The 22,141-nt window shown below is 45.1% G+C and overlaps 1 protein-coding gene across 3 annotated transcripts in view; it reads right to left on the reverse strand.

Annotated features, from left to right (window-relative positions):
- CEPT1 (choline/ethanolamine phosphotransferase 1) overlaps window positions 1–19,870 on the reverse strand; it is a 65,723-nt gene extending 45,853 nt beyond the window's left edge. Inside the window, exons 1-4 of one of the 3 annotated variants that reach the window (XM_082778725.1) lie at window positions 19,671–19,870; window positions 13,390–14,905; window positions 11,639–11,917; window positions 9,517–10,310 (exon numbers count right to left, since the gene is read on the reverse strand). In XM_082778725.1, the coding sequence (XP_082634851.1) occupies window positions 9,846–10,310; window positions 11,639–11,917; window positions 13,390–14,905; window positions 19,671–19,735 (2,325 nt within the window). In that variant the 5' untranslated portion in view covers window positions 19,736–19,870 and the 3' untranslated portion in view covers window positions 9,517–9,845. Of the gene's footprint in view, window positions 1–9,516; window positions 10,311–11,638; window positions 11,918–13,389; window positions 14,906–19,503 lie in introns of those variants that run through there. The other 2 variants (XM_082778726.1, XM_082778729.1) reach the window with 2 other exon arrangements.
- Window positions 19,871–22,141: the final 2,271 nt, after the last annotated feature.

Raw genomic sequence — 22,141 nt, forward strand, 5'->3', positions numbered from 1 at the left:
GTCCCCAACCACAGAACCATCTGCTCGTTTCCCTTGCTGCTTCCAAATGCTGCCATACAGCACACTGCTAGTCCTCAGCCTGACCTTGTAGCGTGCCAGTGTGCTCCAGAGGCTGAGCTCCACCAAGCTTTCAGTGACAAGACACCTGAGAAGTGCCAGGGCACATATACTGAGCGTTTTCTCACAATCTCCCACACATTGATGTCACATCCAGAAACACACACTTGATCAAGTTCTTCCAAAGCATAGCAAAGTAAAGGGTTACATGTATTTGTTTATGCACAGACCTACCATATTATCAACAGCTGTCTTTGAGACCTATTTAGCAGCAATGGCTCAGCTTCCTTCCAAAACACGTAGCTGTAGACTTAGGCAATAAGCTCTAACGTGTTTCCTCCCACACCAAAATAGCTTGTGCTGACATCCTCTGTTCCCTGGTGGGGCAGGTGAAGGACCAGGAGCAGAATTTAACCTGGAGACCTGGAAACCACAGCAGCTGCCCAGGGCAGCCTCCTTCTCCCAGATTAAAACTGCAGTTGGGCTTCATTAGCACTTGCAGCCCAGCTCAGCCTGGAGTTCAGATACTTCATTGTGTGAAAACAAGCTTTGCAGCCAAAAACCTGCCAGACTACTGAAGCCAGTGGAGTAAGAGGACAAGCAGACATGATTCAGCCCAGAAGGTCATCTGCATCCTGGGCTGCATCAACAGAGGTGTGACCAGGAGGTCGAGGGAGGTGATTGTCTCCCTCTGCTCTACCCTCATGTGGCCCTACCTGGAGACCTGCATCCAGGTTTGAGAAGAGAAAGCTCCAGGGAGACCTTATTGTAGCCTTTCAATACTTAAAGGGGTCTTATAAAAATGATGGAGAAGGACTCTTTACTCAGGTAGATAATGATAGGACAAGGGGGTATGGTTTTAAACTAAAAGAAGATTGATTTAGATTAGACAGTAGGAGAAAATTCTTCACTGTAAAGGTAGCGAGGCACTGAACAGGCTGCCCAGAGAAGCTGTGGATGCCCCCTCCCAGGAGGTGCTCAAGGCCAGGCTGGACGGGCCCTTGTCCAACCTGATCTGGTGGGTGGCATCTCTGCCTGTGACAGAGGTGGGGAACTGGATGAGCTTTAAGGTCCCTTCCAACCCAAGCTATTCTATGATTAACAGTGAGTCACTGAGGCCCAAAGGGCTCTACAGCTTAGGGGAGATTTCCCCAAGTATTATAATTTAGTTGCTGATAAATCCCTAGGGATCGAGGCCCCCCTGGAGAGTGGCACACTTGGCTACATGCTCCCTAATAAGGCAATACATAAACCCTAGTGGCTGGTTAACTGCTTAACCCAGAAAACATGAAGTTTGAGCTAGCAGAAAGCACTTTTCTATACCTTATTTAAGTCTTATTAGGTGAATGGTTTAACCAGATAATCACAACATGACATCTTTTCCTGTCCTGCCCTACCCTACCCTGGGTGTGCAGAGCCCTGCTGGGAAGGAAGAAGAGAGCCCCTTTCCTAGTGCTCAAGGCAGAGAGGCAAAACCACAAGTCATTCTTGCAGCTTCTAAAGGCAGCTTCTGTAGGACCCTGCCTGCTCATGGGACTTTTCTCCCCTTTCCCTTGAGGTCTGGCATCACTCTCCTTTCACCGCTCTCCCATGGATCACCATTAGGCACAGAGATTATTTGACATGAAGACCCAGACAGGCTGCCTGCCAGGAGCAATACCTACAAAGCCCCGCATTTCTCTGTGGTGGCACCACTCAGATGAACTGCCAAGGACAGACCAGCACTTGAGCAATTAGCAGTGGCAAATTAAAAGCTCAGCAAACCTCACACCTCTGGTCTCAGCCACTAACACCTTACTAAGTCCCCTCCTGAGTGTGCATCACATCAATTTCTAATCCACCAAACAGGATGAGATTCCCACAGCTTCAGAGTCTGAGTACTCAAAAATGTTTGAGTTCTACCTAAAACATCACAATCTTCAGTGTGGGGGGAAAAAAAAAATGGGGAAGAAAAAAAAAAACAAAAACCAAAAATATCTCCTCTCCCAAACCACCCTCATGTTCCCTAAGTACTTCCTAGATTTCTTGTTTGCAGAAACTTCTCCTCTTCCTGTCTCTCTGCTTATTAAAGGCGTGGGGATCAGTAACACCCAGACACACCTGACCGAGTGCTCTACTTACACCTCTCCATTGCACCCCCACCCCTTTCTGCATCTCCCACAGTTCACTGCCAAAGTGGCTGCTCAGTCCCCGGAGGCTGGGCCGGGTCCTGTCCCCTTTAGCGAGGACTGTGGCAGCTGGTGTCCCTGCAGGGAAGTCAGCCTGTGCTGGCTGAGGATAGAAGATGAGGAAAGTCTGAACGCTTAAGCAGCCAACACAAGACCCCTTAGAACCTGCTTCCCTTGCTACAGCACTAATAGGGCCCTGAGGGCATTAGTGTGCTTTAATTGCCCTGAGCGACCTCACCTGGGACCTCCTCCCACCTCCTCTGAACATGGCCCCTGAGCTCTGCTTAAAGTCAGGCCTGAGCACCCAGTCATGGTGTGAGCAGCTGGGTTTGTCTTCGATTCTGCCTCCAGCTTTATTTCTTGGCTGGGCTTCAGACCTAGACTGTAGGTGACTTTCCTCCAGTCTTATATCCTCCATGCACCTCTGGTATAAGTTTCATCCTGTCTCTGTTCACATCTCCTGCTGCTCCCAAGTACTCTGGGATGGACCCAGAACTGGATTCATCATCTCATCTTGCTTAGGATTACCTATGGGTCCTGCCATCAGCACCCTGCTCTGGCCCAGCTCCCTGGACAGCGAGGGCAATGCCCAGGCTGCAGCAGCCCCACTCCCACTGCTCCCTACATGGTGAGATGTTTCTGACCATGCCTGGGGAGTTCCTCAGCATTTCCTTAAGGAGCAGCTGCGTTGGTGCTTCTTGTCCTTGCCAGTTCTTGTGAACTTGCTCTTTCTCAGCTCCTGGCTGGCAGTGGTACACTACAGGCTTGGGCTGGAGAAACTGCTAGTTTGGTGACCCCAGTGTCTTCTTGTGAGGCCATAGCTGAAAACAGTTCTCATCTGTCTGCTGGTGTGCAAGGTGGCTCTAAAACTTACTCCTGATACAAGAACCACAACCTGCTGCAAGGACAGCGATGATGGTGGCATCTGCCAGCAGCTAACCATGGGAGATGGAGCGTGCCAAGGAGTCACAGCCCAGCTAAGATCCACAGGGATGCCAACACAAGGCATCCATCAGAAATAGAAAAGCCTGCTAAGTTGGTAACATCCAGCAACTGCTCAAATTCTCAGCAAATCTGCTTGGATTCTTGGGCTTGAGTTATTGGCCCTGCCACTTGGACAGCCCAGGTTTGTCAGACTGTTGAGCTTAAACACCACTTCTCATGCATGATAGCTGGAGTACAAAAATAAGCACGTATTTCTGCTCAAAGCCAAATTGGTGGCTGCTGACTGGCTTTGGTGAGAGAATAATATGGGAAAGATGAAAAAGTGGTGGATGTGTTGGGGAAATGGCAGGTATTGTGCACTAATTTTAGAGAAGCATGACAAGGAGATGGGGCAAGAGCTAGCTAGGAGTTTGGAGTGGGATGGAGTATAAACTGTTATAGCTGGTTCATCCTTTGTGCATTGAAACAAGGTTTACTATGTTCTTAGTCTTCCATTTGAAAAAGAAAGAAAGAAAAAAGACTAGAAACTGAGGCTACAATTAAATAAATAAATAAATAAATAAATAAAAAGAGTATTCCAAAGGACAAAATGTTTGCAGGTCACTGGAGACTGTTTAAAGAGTAAATGTGTGCCACCAAGCCCAAAAAGACTTGGAGAGGGAGGAGAACTGGGTTAAGGCAGTCATTAGATGCTAGAAAAAAGCCTTGAATAAACTGAATTTACATCCAAATGGGCAGGCAATGTAAGGGACAACAAACTTGTTTGCAAACATCAGGGGGTGGGGAAGTGTGCTAGAAGGCTTTTAAGATCAAAGCATAAAATGAGTCTTCCAAGATAAGGCTATCAGAAGTAAGATACCGATATCTATAAGCATCACAAAAGAGCCTAAGAGCTTCCTACCCTGGGAGCTTTTGCCGCTGGGAACTCAGATTTGACTGAATCTGAGATGCAGGTAGAAGTTTCAAAACAGTAACGAGTGTGTGAATTAATCGGATTATGTCCCCATGTTCAAACAAAAACCCTGAAGGAGTAAAAGATGAAACAGCTGGAATAAGTCCTTACTCAGAACTGTTTCAGTTCTGGAGGACAGGAAAGTGGCCAATATGCCAACAAATTTTCAAAGGGTTCCCAGCGACATCTGTGGAACCATAGGATCAGTGCTTTCCTGTCCATACCAGTAGAGTAGGTAGAATTACAATAAAAAGGGAGTGGCAATGCTCAACTGTATAGGAAAACATAGCATTGTAGCAGCAGCATAGCAGATGTCAGCATGAGATCTTGGTGGAGGTGATCTTGTTCCGAGTTAAAACTCTTCTCTTCCACATCCACAGGCAGATACCAAGGAGGTGTCTTTGGTCTGGTCAGTGGCTGGGCACCAGGACACCTGTACCCACCTGCTTGTCTGGGGTTGCTCACTGTGACATGGAGGACAACACTGGCTTCCAAGTCCTCCTCACAGCTCCTGGGTGGGTATGACTTGTCTCTGAATGTACCTTTTTGTACCCTTTAGGTGCTGACATATTGACCTTTTTGTCTGTCCATCCAACCCCGCTTGTGTGAGCCATCAGGAATTACATCTCTCCTTATCGCACTGTCTTGTGATTCCTACCCTATCTTCCCTTCTTAAAGGTTTGAATTTTCATTTTAAGCTGTTGCCTCTTTCTGACTGTCCATTTCCTGATTGGAGGTCCTCAGTAGCTGCAGATAGATGTGCTGTGATGGTGACAACCTGCTAATCTCCATGCCATTGACCCCTGCCACTCTCACAGCCCTCCTGCTGCTCGTTTCTTTTGCTGTTCCGATGGCTGTTTGCTCTCTCTCCAGACAAGTCTTCTCTTTCCAACCACGATTCCCTAAACTGAAGAAAGGTCTCTGTGGGTTCAGCGAAGACGAGAGCTGCCTTGCAATTCCAGTAGCATTTACCAAAGGAAATGGTAAATGTGTCCCTCCAAACATATATCTATGGTTGATTATCTACATGGACAACTTCCACCATAGATTTACAGAAACCAGGCTGCTGTAGCGAAAAAAATAATAATAATTAAACAAAACAAAACAAAACAAAAAACAGTCCTCAGCTTAATAAATAGCTGGTTTAAAGAGAAAAAAAGAAGGCTGATTCAATCTGTTTCTCAATGAAAGGAAGAAGTCCCAGATATTCTCGTTGGAGCCTGTGCATGTCAACATTCATAGATTATTTAGAAAAGGGGTAAAGAGCAAGATGACAAAGCTGGCAAGTGGCACAGGTCTCAGGCCATGACAAAATGCTGGAGATGATCCTCGTAGTACCAATAACTGAGCAATAAAACAAATGATAAAATTCTATATAGATGAATGAAAACTCTTGTGTTTCTGTATAGAGTAACGTGTACTGAACAAGTTGTTATGTTCAAAGAGATCAGCAAATTCATTAGATCATAAAAATATCACATCAATTTTGAAGAGCTCTGGAATATAAGTTACTAGGTAGGTGTAGAAAGCAAAACAAAACAAAAATTCAAAATGCCATTGGAACTCCATGATGCAATGATATTTCTATCTGTACGGAAGTCCTGGTCCATCCATCTGAAAAAGCTTCTCATCAGTGCTGCTCTCAGTCCACTCTCTGCCTAGCCTGTATTTGTGCTCATTTCTCTTCAAAGGATATTTATGCAGCATTTCCCAGTACAGGAAAAGAAAGACTGAAGAGGAATTTGAAAAAAGCCCACAAAATGGCTTTTTGTTGGTGATACAAGGACTGGTTATATTCGTCTTAAAAAGTTAATGGAAAATATTACAGGCACCAAAAGTAAAAATTAAGGGGTATTAAACATGAAGATATCATGTATAAGAACTATTGTTGCTGGAAATTTTGAAAACACCAATGAAGTCTTGCATGTGATCATTACACCTTTGTATGCTTTTCTAGGCATCTGCTACCAGTTCCCCATTCTGATTTCCTTCTCCATGTTGGTCTCTGCGATAATGGGCTGGATGACTCTTAAGAGTGTTCCAGTGCTGACTGCTTACACTTTCACATCTTGGTTTGGAAAGTCATCTCCCTCCCCACCTGCCAGAAGCGCTCTACGAACTGCACCGTAACTGTTCTGTGCCTGCCACATCCACCAGAGTCGGGCTCTGCCAAATTCAGCCTTGGCATCTGCTCCCGCTGCCGACCGTGCCATTGGAAATCAGTCAACTTGTCCACTCTAATCCCATGTGTAGGAAACTCAGGATCACTTCCATGCTGTCCAACACGGTTTGAAATGTGAGTCTGCACATCCCTGGTGATGGCTATCGACAGGTTAACTCATTTTCCACCATTTCTGCACATTTCCATCCCCAGCAGCTGACTGCTGGCTTGCTGGTGAGAAGCTGGATCTGACGCACAGCTTCCAGGCAGCCTTTCACGCTAAATAACCTCCACAAGATGTGTGTCCTCAATTGGAAATGCCAGTGCTCTGATGGTTTGACCTCTGGTTGCAAAGTGGCACCTTTGCATGTGGCTAGTTCTTCTGTCCAAACATCCCACGTCTCCAGATTAGCAGCTGGTCTGGTACCATCTTTCCTTCCCAACCTGCTTTGTCCAGTACTCTCTGCCACTTTCACTCTTTCAACCCAGTAACTCTTAAAAGACCTTTCACTGTCTCTTCCTTGAAAGTGATAATTTCAATTCATAGCCTAAATCTACGGTTTTCGTATTCCTATGTGTTAACACAGCAAGCAGTGTGTAACTTGCAATGCATTCTGCCATTCGAAGCTGCCAAGAACTTTCACTCCTGGGCTGCAGCCAGTGTTCCAAGCTTCTGTTTCACAAAGCGACTCGTAACAGATCACAGATGTTAACAGATGAACAGTGCAGAAAAACCTAATCCGTGCTACAGACGCTGTGACTAGATGAGGAGCAGTTCCAACAACGTGCAATGTTCCTGGCAGTTGACAGTCCCTTTGCTGCTGCTGGTGGTGCAACTTCCCCACACCAGCACAGCAAGGTCCGTCTCTCAGTTCTGTGATCCTCTCAACTTTGCATTGATGCTGTTCCAGGAAAAGACATCTTCTCTTCCACAGATGGCTTGGCAGTGTTCTTCCAAATTGTGTCACATTTTCCATTACTTGATCACAGGGAAACAGCCTATTCACTTCTTTTTCTACCAAACCCTATTGGCCATGTTTCTTCAAAACCTTGCAGTGAGGACTCTTCAAATTTTCAGTATTTTATCGGTGTATATAGAAAATCCAGGCATAACTGACCACTTTGCCAGGGATAAGGAGGTTCTGGAAGAAAGGTGGTGTGCTGTAGGACTTCAAACACAAGAGTCCTTCCAGCAAAAGCAGAGGGGAAACAAACTCAGCTTCATTCATTTCTTTGTAGATCATTGGAAAACAAAGACTTTTGTCAGAAGACAGGAAAGATGAGAGATGTTTGTTGGAAGAGTATCACAACTGGTGAGCACAGCACCAGATGAGACATAAGGTTGCCTACCTTTCTTGTCTGATTGCTGTCCCATCGCAGTGGTCTGGCTGGGCTGGATGCTTCATAGCAGCCTGTATGGTGCTGCAATCTGGATTTGTGACCCACAGCGTTGATAATGCACCAGCGTTTTGGCTGTCACAGAACATGCTTGCACAGTACCAAGGCTTTCTCTTTTTTCACTCTGTGGGCAAGGTGGGAGCAGACAGAGCCAGGACAGCTGACCCAAAATGCCCAAAGGGATGTTCCATACCATATGATAGCATGCTCAGCAAATAAATGGAGGATGAAAGGAGGATTTTGAGTACATTTGTGATTATCATGTTTGCCTTCCCGAGCAACCATGTATGCTGAGGCCCTGTTTAGCCAGGAAGTTGCTAAATATCTGCCTGCTGATGACAGATGTTAAATTATTATTTTACTTTGCCTGTACACGCAACTTTTGCTTCCCCTATTAAATTGTCTTTATCTCAATCCTTCCTTCACCTTCCTTCTTTTCTCCCCATGCTGCAGGAAAGGTGAGTGAGCAAGCAGCTGTGTGGATGCTTGGCTGTTGGTCAAGGCCAACCCACCACACCCATGTATGTGTGGGGAATATTCCCACTTTTCACCAAGAAAAAAATAATGAAAAAAAAAAAAAGAAAACAGAACCAACTGTCTCCTCATTACTGCTTACAACTCCCAGGCAGGCTTAGACAAACTTAAGACTTCAACTTGGACTTCTTCCAAGCTTTCTGGAAGAAGCATGGATGAGACAACAAACAGATCTCTTCCCCACTGTTGTCATTAACTGCTCAAAAACAATAAATAAATAAATCTCCCATAACTTAGCCTCTTTGCTTTGCACATTTACAAAAAAAAGTACATATGACCTGCTTGCTCTGTCTTATAGACTAAGTTATACAGGGATCAGTAATGTTCAGTACAGCCATACATGGACAAGAAAAAAAAGGGCAGGTTTTGTTGGCAGTACAGTTTATCATAATTAATCATAATGAATCAAGTTAATCATAGCTGCAGCAATGAAACCTAACTTTGAAGAACTGCAGGAGAACCTAACAAAATTAAGTGACATGAAAAAATTAAATGTGGCACAAAGGGACATCTTCTAGTAATGGGGCTTGGTAGTTCAGGTTCATGGTTGGACTTGAAAACACTGAAGGGATTTTCCAACTTATTGGAGTCTATGACACAGCCAAGAGAAAGTAGCAAAAGGCCTCCATCCAACACCTGACAAAACATGCTGGGGAAATATGCTACAAAGATCTATAAAAATCATGGTGGCAAAGACAGCCTGAGTGCTCATTCTCTCCTACAATGCAAAATTTAGGTAGCATCAAATGTAGGTAGCAGGAGACATGCAAATAAAGACTGATCAAGCTAATGGAAGAGACATTCATCGAGAATTATTAAAGATACATTAAAGATACCACTCACAGATAAAGAAATGTGCCTTTTTTGCTTCAATAAGTAATGATTCAATAGAATTCTTTAAAAAAAAAAATCTCACCCCTTGAAAAAAAATAATCACAACTAATCTTCAACATTGCACTGCTGGCAAAAGCCTTATAAAGGCTTACAACAATAACAGTAAGAGACACATATCTATATAACTTTACTGGCATACTTCAGATGTTAGTACTGGTTCCATCTTCACATCTGTAAAGTATTTTTATTTGTTTTTTTATAAATATCAGTATTATTACTGCCTGAAGTCTAACCCCCAGATCACTTAAATAGCATTTATTAACCACTGACCATTGACCTTTTATGACAACTGACAGTTCTCAACGATTCACAAAAGTTGTCATGCATTATAAAATATTATGAAAACAAAAAATATTTACAACTGGGGTTTACAATTTGCATTCAGATTCTAAGAGAGAAGCCACAAATTTCCAATATGGGAAAGTTTATTCTCTAGGGCTAATACAGAAACCCCTTCAATTCAAAATATAGAGCATATACTAAAAATAATAAAAACACTTTTCTTCTGCATTCTTCGATATGTGTGCATGTCCCAGAAGCAGAATATGATGTCCACGTCTTTTATTTCTGGTCTTTAACAGGAACCCTGTACTTTACTAAATATATATAGTAAATTTTTTAAAGAAATCTTAAAGGATCCTCTGTCTACCAGAAATATTCATGTTCATTTAAACACTTTCTTCTTTAAATCACTGAAATGAAGATGAATATGGTCTAGATCACCACCTACAGTATTTCAGGTTTGCTGCATTTTTCTACGCATCTCTTCAAGTGCCGCTTCTCGTTCTCTTAAGAGCTGTTTAAGTCGTTTTATCTTTTCATCCCGGATTGTTTCATCCAAGTCTGGCGGAGTCAAAGGGAAAGCATCATCTCTGAAAGAACCTTCGAAAACTGAAGTATGATCTTCACAGGACACTAAAACTGGAATATGTGAGTCTATAACATCACTATTTTGAGAGCACGTCTCTTGCTCGGAGTCCCTCCCAACAGAGGATGTAACAACGTCTGTGGAAATACTTTGCTGCAGTAAGACTGGTGGAGGGGAAGCACTTCTGTTAAGCAGGATGGAACTTGGGCCAGTATCTTCTGAATTTGAACTTGTGGTTGATTTGACTGATGTTTTCCTTCTCTTTCCACTGTCTGACACCGATGAGGATTTTATTTTTCTTTTCTTAGATGAATCTTCCAGATCCACAATTATCTGTATAGTCAAGAAACACATAAAACATCCTTCTGTTAAGTTGAGCATCATTCTACCTTATTCACAGCTCATTATGCACATATTACGCATATTGCTGTATGCTTCTTAGAATTACTGTATGGAAGATGTTTCTTTTAGCAATTTGAGCAAACATACTTCCATGTTCAGTAATGTTTTCTAGCAAAGATTCCTGGTTAACAACTCCAGAACGTTAACTTTCTTCCTCACCCAATAGTCCACTTCTGCCCTTCCTGTGCTTGCCTATCATTTCATGCTATCACCTCTTTAACTCTAGACTAAACCAAATATTTTGAATCTAACTTGGTGGAAAAATGCAAAACATTCTTCAGGCTGACATTTCCAGAAAGCTTAAATGTTAGAGATGAAGTCCATTACAAAACCACATTCCTCTCAACTACCTTGCTATTTAAATTTTGATGTACCTTACTATGAGCAGGCAGTAGATCTGCCTAAAGCTGGGCTCTCAACATAGAATTATTAAAATCTGAGAAAGCTTTTGACTGGGTAGAGTAGAATCATACAAAAGAAAGTTTAGAACACTAAAGCTGAACAGGACTACTTTGGATGGCTAAAATCAATTTCATGCGTTAAGATAGAAGTTCTTACATTAAGGGCAACCTTTCCAGAAGCACTCAAGAACATCCATAGCCAACAACAAAGGGTTAAGTTTATAAAGACATTCACAGCTGTAATGACCAGACAGGTACATGAGTCAATTTTTTTTTCAATAACACTGCATGCGACCAAGTGGATGCTTTTCTTTGGAAGTCACACATTTTGTCACGTGAATGTCTGAAGTGCCTTGAAATAATAGTACTTGCCCGATTTTGAATTCACAGGTAAAGCTTCCCAAGAAATCATTCCTCTATTATTCTGCATGTATTCACTGCACTACTGGATATACATAACCATTTGCAGAAGGCTAAATATAAATCAGAATCACAGAGTTCCTATTCCAATAAAGGCTATCCTTTTGACAGTTCATCCACCACTAGAGGGTGCTTCAAAGCATTTGTTCTTTTTATTTCCTCCAGCTGAACACAGAAATGAGGATTAAAAAAAAAAAAAAAAAAAAAAAAAAAAAAGGAGCACTCGAGTCATACTGAAGTCATACAGCTCTATAGCAGCACAAAACTAAGTTCTAGGAACAATTCTCACAGGGACTGTAACAATTACTGGCTTCCCCCGATGAATCCCAAGGTGGGAGGGTCCAAACAAAAATCATAGCCCTGTACTGATCATACACATGCTGCTTTCTGAATGTGTTTGCAGTACACATACTTTAGTGCCAAAAACATTCAAGATACCTTTTCCTCTGTAACACATTCCTGATGTTGATTTGTTATTGTCACATCTAATGATGATGAAACGCAAGAGTCATTTCTCGTTTTCAAGTTGTTACTGGAACACACCCTTTCATCTGGTTTCTCACTGGAGGTTATCAATGGTATTCTCTTAAGGTAGACTCTCTCCTCCTTGGTGAGACCAAATTTTCTCCTTAATTCCAAGTATTGTTTCCAATGTGGCTTCTCTTGGTGTTTGATTTTATTAACTTTTCCCTGTGAATCCATCTTTTCATGCTGGACCTGAAATACAGAAACAGGGTGGGAACCATGAATCTCTCTCCCTCTCCTTCCATGTATACAGAAGCCTTAGTTTACTAGAAACACTGGGAAAATAACAATTTTTCACAAGAGTTGCATTTAACATGTGTAAGCCAATTTTGAGGAATTATGACATATTATCATAGGTCTAACATTATTTGAGTTACCTAAAACACCAAGCGTCTTGTAAAACATCCAGACAATGCAAAGTCCAATTAGTAAGCCATATAAAGTAACCTACACTAAAGCTTAGAAGTAACAAAGGAAGATGATGAAAGATCAGACGGTGTTCTTTACAGAGTCACTTTCAGGCTGTTGAAAACACTCCACTTTGATAATACCAACAAAGCACTATTAACCAGCCTTCCTACCTAATCTCACTGTAACCTGAACTGTTCCTCAACTGCAAGGCCAAGGTGACATCACTATGTCTGGCACCCATAGCCTTGCAAATTTATGGACTATAAACAACTAAGGCAAATGAGAATGCTACCACTTGGCATCACACAGCACTCAAGAAAAAATGTTTATCTGAACAGTTTTGTCAGGTTAGGAACAATCAAAAAAGAGGCCCTACTGCAATGATTAAATGCCTCAAATGTGCATAAATATGCTTAGCTGACATTCCTCTTCGGCCTGGTCAACATAAGCAAATACATACTTGCTTCAGACCAATTTTTCACCTGCAGACAAATTCATTCTGTCCTCCTGGGCAACCGAAAGCTTGACTTGCAATCCTTCATGGGCATAGAGTTTGTGCAATTTTCAGCTAAGTTCTCTCTTCGATATTTCCTACATTACAATTTTAGAAGAACATGTAGACAGCCTGAAGGGGGAAAGCACCGTTGCCATTAAAGCTCCCGAGAGTTCCATCTGCCTGACATCAGCCATGACACAAAGGAAGAAAACCCCTCTACACCACAGCATGAACAGAAGGGAACGCAGCTCCCGCCTTAGGCTCTCTGAGACAGCAGAAACTGGAGCTGTAATGCCTTCGTCCTAACATGACAATCCCTGCTTGTCCGCCTTGTTCTCCTCTCACGTAGCTCTAAGCTTCTCTACTTGACATCACTCCTACAGCACGGTCAACTGCTGGGAAAACACAGCATCAGTGTTTGAGAGCAGAGAGCTACCAGATGAACAGCTTTCCTGTACTTTCCACTTGCTGTACATAACTTTTATTTCTTCACAAGATAAATTGTCTTCTCCTTGCCCTTTTCTTTACGCCTTTTCTCACTTGCACTCACTCCAGTGCAATTTTGCAGGGAAAACAAAACAAAAAAGTATTTTCCATTTTTGAACCAACGAACTACACTTTCAGACCAGCATTTCTGGTGACCAGAACAGTCACAACAATCTGTGAACTTACTATCAGCTATTTTATTCCAACAGAACCAGGAGCATATAATAATTTAGCAGACACTGAGATTGGCATGTTTATTGGAGAGAGTTACCTTTTGCCAGTCTTCACTGAAAGCACACTCTTGTTTAGACTGAGGTAAAACAGCACTTGCTGCTCTGGGGGAATGAATCATTTCTTTGCCACCTTGGCATATATTTTCCTGTGTCCCTACTGCTGTAATAGGGGTCGCTCCACTTGAAATGCTCATGGTCAGGGGCAAACTCTTCCCCTGGATTACAGCAGAACTGTGCTCCTTAACGCTTGGTGTCACCAGAGCTGCAGGTGCGGATTTTAAGTCACTTCTTAAACCAGCTGATGGAGAAACTTTTGCGTTTGCACACATTTTTGGATCTTTCTGAGACAGCACCATTCCTTTGCTCTTTGACAATACCAGATTCACCACTTTATTGGTTATTTTAGTGACTTCAGTAGAAGCAATTAGCTTGGATGTCTCCTTTTTATGTGAAGCATCAGAAGAGGAAGATGCTTGTTTGTCAACGTGGGCTGACAGAACATCAGAACCTCTTTTGGTCAACAAATAGACTTTCCCACTGTACATGACCAGAGCATTATCTTTAAAAGGTGTGATTTTTGTTTGGCTTCCACCGGGACCACTAGAACAGAGCGGTAAAATATTCGCAGAGTTAACTTCGACATTCTTCATATCTGACAAAGTTTTCAAGATCTTAGAAGCCACGTTATTTGATGACTTCACGGGAATAAGGCAAGGCGATGATAACTGCGGACTTTCTTGCACAATCCATTTCATTGGTGTTTGCTGGCACTTCTGATCATCAGATGTTACTGTCTCAGGAGAAGAACAGTTTGCCATTTGTGTAGCTGTCATTATTAATGTTTTTGAAACGTCTGTGGTGGCTTTGGGGCAAATGGTTTGCAACCGCTTGGGAAGTACCGTTTTCACCGCGTTCACAGGTGACACGTAAATAACAGTTGGCATTTTTGTACTGTCAGCTCCTCCAGACACATTTGTTGCTGCAGCTGCAAGTATTTTTTGCTGTATTGCAGGTGGTAAAAAAGAAGCTGGGACAGATTTCACTTCTGCATCAGCTGGTATCTGGAGGTGGTGGTCAGAGGGTAGTACTGGAGACTTCATAGTAGCGGGAAGATTCTTTGTGTTTACCAACATGTACGCAGAGTTACTCTGGTTAGATGAACTTGTTACAGCAATGTTCTGCAAAGACAGTCTATCAACTGAAACACAACTGCTCTGGATGTTAGCAGCTGATTTTGCAGTTAAGCTTTCTGTTTCAGAACCTGCTCTAACGCTTTCCTGTTTGTCTAATGTCCTTGTAAGAATTATCTTTCCAGGATTAGGAGACTGAAAAACAGGTATCTTAACAGATGAAGGTGCAGTAGTATTGGCAAGCTGTGTCTTAAAAGTAAGATGAACCGGACTAGAAATATTCCCTTTAGGATTATTTGACATGGCTGAAGACTGAACTATTGGCACAAAGTTTCCAGAAGATTTAGAAATTGGAAGTAATTTCAGAAGGTTTTTTCCATCTGGTCCCGTCGTCTGAACTACTCGGTACATACAGCCTGCAATGCTTAACAAAACAAAGAAAAGAGACAAGAAAAAGAAAAAAGAAAGAAAGTGTAAGTGAACACAGCACAGATATTTTAATTAATGTGCATCAGTGAATTGTACACCCAACGCTGCTATGCCTTAGAAACAGATTAACTACTGAAAAATTCCAGACCTAATCTTCAGGAACTTCAGGGCAAAAATAACTCTGATCTACTTACTGTACATTTTGGGTTAGCATTTCAGAGTACCACAGACTGTCTAAAAACAACATCCAACTATTACACATCAGAAAGGCAAGAAACAGCATCCTTTTCAGACTGAAAAAATATATACTTAAAAGACCCAAGAAAACACCTGAAATATTCTCTTCTGCTTAGAGAGCCCTTCCTTTTCCTTCTAAATGGAAGAAACATAATTGACAAATTTCACAGAGGAGCCGTATTTTTTGCCACCTGCTGCTTTTAATACCCCTACTTAGCACTAAGAAGTATGAATTTCAGGAAAGCTTTGGGAAAATATAGGCAGATTAATTGCATGGCAAGGTGGAAACAGAAATTACCTTTGACACATACACAAGAAAAAAAAATAAGATGCAGAATACATTCCGTTGGTGGAACAGGACGAACAGTGACCAAGCCATTTGCCTACATCTCACCTGCTCGCTCATTCTTTAGACAGATACAGACTACAAAGGTGGTCATCTCCAAGGAGAGAACAAAATTAAATGTGGTCAAGGAACGTACAGAAGCTCTGTGCGATTGATGAAAACAGAACTCATCAATCTGGGAAGAAAAGGGCCTCAAGAACTAGAAAGAATACATGGAGTCCGAACCAGGGAAATCTGAAGAGCAGATGCAGTTGCAAAGACAAAAATTCTGAACAGCAGACAGACAGAGAGAACCTTGTCCATCCAAAAGTCAGCTCTGACTGCTTCAAACGCCAAGATAGGAATGACAAAAGACTTAGGTCCGTTCCAGGACGGAGAGGCTCTTCCCCACTTGGAGCGAGTTTGCCTGAAGGCAGGCATCTTCCCAAAGACCTCCTGGACTCAGCAGAACCTGAAGCCCCGCAGAGGCGACATAGCAGGCTGAGACACACGAACAAACCAGGATCCCTCCCTAGATGAAGCAGGATTCACGGTCTTGACATCAGATCCAGAATGATTAAAAGGCAGAACTGCCAGCATCACTTTTGGTCACCAAAAGCACTCTAGCTCTGTCCTATTGACTTTCTACATGGATAAATCCATTGCGAACATGGCCGTGAGGGTGCTTCCCAGTGCTGGGTTCTGTTTACTGTCAAGTAGCATGGGGAACACCGGCAGCTTTTCTGGCAGCAAAGCGATAGTTTGGGCCTCCAGCTCAGCTCGGAACAGAGCGATTCGGATACCGTTCACGCATCCAACCGTTGCATCTGCTCAAGAAGTCAGCCAAGACATTGTCTTTTTCCAACAAGTAAGAAGCCACAAGGATGCTCTTCACGCCCCGAGCAGGACAGTTCCTGGCACAGTCTGAGGTTGCATTCTCCTTGACAGCTGATATAAAAACTATGCTACTGCTTGTCTAAAGGCTGTAGACACGCATGACTTTCCTTGCTGTAACCGTAAAATTAACTCCCACGTCCAATGCTTGGGTACAGTGCCTCATTCCTAAGCATATGATGTGAAAAATAAGAGGCTTATGTGATTTGTCAGTGCAGTGGGCAGGAAATTCTGCGATACGTTTTAAAAATAATCGCGTACTGGAAAGGACAACATGGGCAACACACTACGTGGTTCTGGATGGATGCTGCTGTCTGAGGTTTTAGTAGTAAAATGGAGTTGGATGCTTTGGAATCTGAAAGGACAGCTGAGAAAAACTAGCACTGAAGAGAAATGAAGCTTTTTTATCTTCACACGCTATGCAAAAAGAGCAGGAAACCCCCAAATAACTGTTTTCTAGAAAACAGCATTTGTTTGCCTGAAACAAGTAGCAGGTATTTACAGGACTGCAGAAATAGAAAAAGGTAAAATACAGATAAGAAAGAAGGAAGGGAACCATTCAGATGAGATACTAAGAAGTCTTTCACACGTATTTACTCCAGTATCTATGAACAGGAAGGGAAGACGTCACTGCCAATGACTTCAGACACTGTTGTCTGGAGGGGACTACAACACTTTCCCCATTTCAGATGCAAGTTGAAAATTCTTCATGGTATTTATCTCACTTCACTAAAGACTCTTCCAGGAGAAACAAAGAAATAGCCAGGACTGACACTTTGTATATTACCAGAACAAAGCATTTCCAGCTTGTTTGTATACATGGTTGGGTAACGAAGACGAGATCTAGAACCTACTTGTCTGCTTTCTGTAGCCCTTTTTTTTCAGAAGAATATGTTTTGAGATTTCCTTAAGCAGAATGAAAAATCCACTAGTTTCCCCCTTTAAGGATGTCAGATTAATTTTGTTAAGGAAATAGGTAAATTTTCCTTAAATTATATAAATACAGGAAATGTACTGAATTGTAGTTGGGGAGTCTTTTCCATAATAGCTGAAGTAGAACTTTCTTCCTCCATTTTGTCCTCCTCCGCTTCCCTACTCTTCACAAATATAGAACTTCCCAAAACTCCCACATTAACGCTTAGAAATACTTCTGTTCTTGCACATCATCAGATTTTAGTTCGGCCCAAGGCCTGAACATTAAGGCAGACCCCTGAACAGTATTTCAGGACAATAAACTAGAAGAAATAATAGTGGTGGATGGTAATCTTCTCTCCACAGAAACTTTGTTTCAGAAAAATCAAAACGGAAAAATCAAAACAGAAATTTAGGTAGCCAGCTTTCCTTTAAAAAAAAAAAAAATCTGTGATATTCAGAGAAAACTGATGTCTACATGCCATTTTTCTTGACCAAAACCAGTCATTATTTCCTTGCATAGACAGTCTGCATAGCGATACCAAAAGCTTCCTACTCAACTAGTAGCGTGGCGTTAAGCAACCTACAAAACAGAGACAGCAGAAGGAAGCAGGAAGTTGTTGGTTTTTAAATTACTATTTTTCCGTTAAGCTAGAAAAACAAAAAGAATTCCCCACATCCTTCCTCTGTTGAAACAGAATTCCTGTTGTATTCATTCACACAATCAGCCACATCAATCTGACGTCCAAGACTGCCTCAAGTTCTCATCCCATATTGTTTGTTACTCTTACTAAGCATCAGACTCAAAGAACAAGATGACGATGATTCGTCTTCTGTCCCTGATTTTTGCCATACCAATACACCCTTAGCACATTTTCAGTGAATAAAACCATTTGCTGAATCCACTGTAGCCACTAGGGCAACAAAAATCATGATCTTGCCACCTAAAAAATATATTGGTGGAGATAAAAAGAAAGATTTGCTCAAGCTTCAGTTCCACTTCAGAGTTGTTGGAAGAAACATTCTCTTTCAACTCCAGTCAGCTACTTTCCAGATTGCATTTACTCCCAGATAATGCTTTAGAGACAGCTTTCACCTCCTCTGAACATCAATAAATCAACCAGGGACCACAAGCACTACAAATGCCAGAGAACCAACTTCATTTATTTTAATGGGTACAGCCAAATCCTGGAAGCAGCAAAATAACATTGAATTGGAAGCATGCACCTAGAGACAAGATAAAATGAAGTGACCATAGACTGCGTTTTACATAGCTGTATCTTTTGTCTACGTGCTACTTGAATACGTTAATAAAGTAATTTTGTTATTATCTGAGCAAAATCTAGAAATCGATGCTGAGTTTGCACACAACGCCAGGAATCCCATCCAGAATTTAGGCACAAGCCATTGCTAAAGGCATGGGGGTTTCCTGTAATCCAGCAGCTCTCAGTAATGGCTGAAGGAACATTTTACGCTTGGCACAAAAACGCTTCCACCCCCTGCAGAATATTCCCTATAGTAGGAATAATTACTGCAGGGCACGCTAATGGCCGGGGAGCAGACCGCAGGCTGTGAAGCGCCACTCTGCCCATCAGTGACCGCTGCCCTCCAGCCACAAACCCCTGGCAGCGCCACAGGGAACGCAGCCAACGCGCCCACCCCATGGCCACAGCCTCTGAGGAGCCCAGCGGGAACACCTCGCCACACTGACACCTCCAGAGAGGCCACGCGATGTGTGGGGAGCTCAACCGCAGCTGGAGCCCGCAGCGTAGAAGCGTGGCTGCACCTCCCGGTTCCCTCAGCACGGCCGGACAGCCGCATGCTGTTACGGGCTGGGAGCGTGGCGGGAGGAGGACGACCTTCAGCCTCCAACGCTCGGTGTCTGCCCGCTGTCCGCTGCAGCACTGCCTCACGGGAGGGCGTCGAGTGGGGTGGGCGGAGGCGTGAAGACTTGTGCAGGGCGGCGGCGGCCCCGCTCCCGTCCTCAGCACCCTGCTGCCCCGCTCCTGGAGTCACAACCGGCGCCGCTCCCGTCCCCAGCGCCCCGGTTCCCCGCTCCCAGCCTCGCCGCCCAGCATCGTGCTCGCGGCCTCGACGCCCCGCTGCCCGCTCCCGGCCCCGCCGCTCCTTCCGGCGGCCTCCCCCGCCCCCCTCCCCGCACCGCCGCCTCGCCCCCCACCGGGCCGGGCCCCTCAGGGGGCGGCTGGAGGGCGGCGGGACCGTACCTGCCGGGTCGCTCCCTGCTCGGCCGGGCCCTGCCGAGCCGCCCGGGAACACGGCGGCGGCGGCGGCGGCTGCGGCAGCGCTGCGCTGCCCGCCCCCCTCCGCCCTCCGCCAGGAGGGGGCGAGCGCCGGGCCGGCCCGCGCCGCTCCGCCCGGGCCCGGTACTCACAACTGCGCGGCGCTGCCCGGCCGCTCCTCTCGGCTCCGCGGGGCCCCCAGCGGGCGGCGGGACATGGCGGCGGCGGCGGCGGCGGACAACGCTCGGCGGCGGCGGCGGAGCGGAGGGAGGCAGGGGCGGGCCGAGGCGCCGTGTGCGTCACTTCCGGCCGCCCCGCCTACCGCAACCACCACCGGCACCGCCGCCGCCCGGCGGCCATTTCCGTCCGCCGCCGCTTCCGGCAGGGAGCGGAAGTGGAGCCTGGCGCCGCCCGGCGGCCGCTAAGGGTACGGCGGGAGGTGGCGGCGCTTCCGGCGGTCGCCGGAAGTAGATGGAAGCGAGGAAGGCGCGCTTCCGGCGGCCGGGATTTAGGCGGGAAGGGGCTCCCGGCAGCCCTGGGACGGGGCCGCGGGGGTGGGGGGGGGGGCTGGGGGCGCCTCACGGAGCTCCCGGCACCGAGCCCTGGCGGGGCAGGGAGGCCTCGCCCCAGGCCAGGCTGCCCACAGCCCCGGCCAGCCCGGCCTCGAGCACCACCAGGGATGGGGCAGCCACAGCCTCGCTGGGCAACCTGTGTTGTGCCTCACCACGCTCTGATTAAAGAATTCCCACATAATGTCTAATTTGAGTCTCCCCTCTTTGCGTTTAAGACCATTTCCGCTTCTCCTGTCATTATCTACCCAAGTAAAGAGCCCCTCTCCACCCTTTCATAAGCCCCCGTTAAGCGTTGCAGGACCCCAGTGCGCTCTCCCCAGAGCCTTCAGGCTGAACGACCCCAGCTCTCTCACAGGACATCTCCCTGACAAGGCGAACATCTGCTCTCCTGGGCTGGGGTTACCATGCTGTTCTTGCCCTGCTCTGAGCACTGTGTATGCCATGTCCAGGCCACTGACCCCCTCGCATGGCTGTTCTGGCCCAGGAGGGTGATTAAGATGTTGCCGTGTCCTTCGGTGGAGTCCTTGTGCTGTAGGCACAAACAGCATCCGTGCTGAGCTGGACTCTTGACGCATTTTATGAAGGCAGAACTGAGCTGCTCATGCTCCGATGTATTTCCCCCCCGATTCTGCTGGCATGGGGACACCATCTAAACAGCTGCCCCCGGCGAGCGTCCATTTGGCTTCCTCGTACAGCCCACCTTGCTGCGGGAGGCGCGATGGCGGAACAAAGGTTGTGAAGCACTCACAGCTCCATGGCGCTTCTGTGTCCTGCCAGGGGTGGCAGTGTGCGGAGGACAGCCTGGCTCCGCTTTCCTCGGCTCTCTCACGAGCTCCATCTATCTGCCCGTGCCTTTTCCTCACCAGGAATCCTCTGCTGTGTATGAATCTTTTACTGCTCCTGAAGCTCTGCTTGTGCCTCGGTGCTTACAACCCCATGTTCCTAGCTCTGAGTTTCTTTAACTGCCTCAAAACTACATCTTCTAGCTCATACTGAAACTCCTTCTCAGTCATCTCATTGCCAGGCATCCTTCAGCCACTGCCCACTTACATCTGCTCTGCCTCTGCCACTGATTAGACTTTGCCAGTTCCCCCCCTTCAGAAGGGGTTTGAGGCGAGACCAGGTAAGCACTTGGCACCCCTGAACAAACAACCTACAGCATTCCTGAATCCACAGATCATTAAAAGCTGGGAGAGCAGTACAGCAGATGAGTAACACTCATGGCAAATGTGACTTCCTGGTTTTCTTTGGATCTCAGTAGTCCTTTCTTGTTCCCCATGTAGTCATCCCATCATACACAGTCTTCCCTTCTTCCCCACACTCATCCCCACTCAAAGTCTACAGCCATGGGTCACCATTATCCACCTGGACTTTCCCTTCATCCCATCAACTGACTTCTTCAGCTCACAACATCACTGAGCAATACTTACTCAGATTTTCCAGCCTCCTCCTGCTAATGAGTCTTCACAGGTTCACCAGCATCCCTCCCCTACGCTCACAGCCTCCCTAGGTACTGTCTACCTTTTCATTTGTGCTACATTTTCTCCAATGGGAGGCACTGCTTTATCCAATTAGCTCACCCAAATAAACTTACACACTGGGTTACTTCTCAGTCCTTCACCCACCCACCAATCCCTTCACTCCTTTTCACTCCACCTTACCCACAGCACTCACTTCTCTCATCTTTTTTGTTCAATCACCTCACCTTCAATTCCTTAGAGGTATCCTGCCACACAAATGCCTTTCTATGACATGTCCTAATAAATAAATTCATACAACTTCCAAGATTTGCAGAGACAGTCGTTGTATTTGATGAGAACTTTCAAAAAAGGGAAAACTTTCAAAATAATCTGGTACAATTTTGCTTTTACCAACCATAGGTTGTCAAAGCAACATGAAACCTGGAGCGCATGTTGGATTCCTTGTCCTGTGTGGGAGAACAGCTTGGTAGAATTCTGTTCTCTCTCTTTGATGGGGCCTTAACTTGTATGACTAGTACATAGAAAACTGTGAGCAACATTCCACCTCTCTCCAGATACCTGCAGGGTAGA

This window comes from Aythya marila (genome assembly GCF_965140915.1).
Source record: "Aythya marila genome assembly, chromosome: 24".
NCBI lineage: Eukaryota > Metazoa > Chordata > Aves > Anseriformes > Anatidae > Aythya > Aythya marila.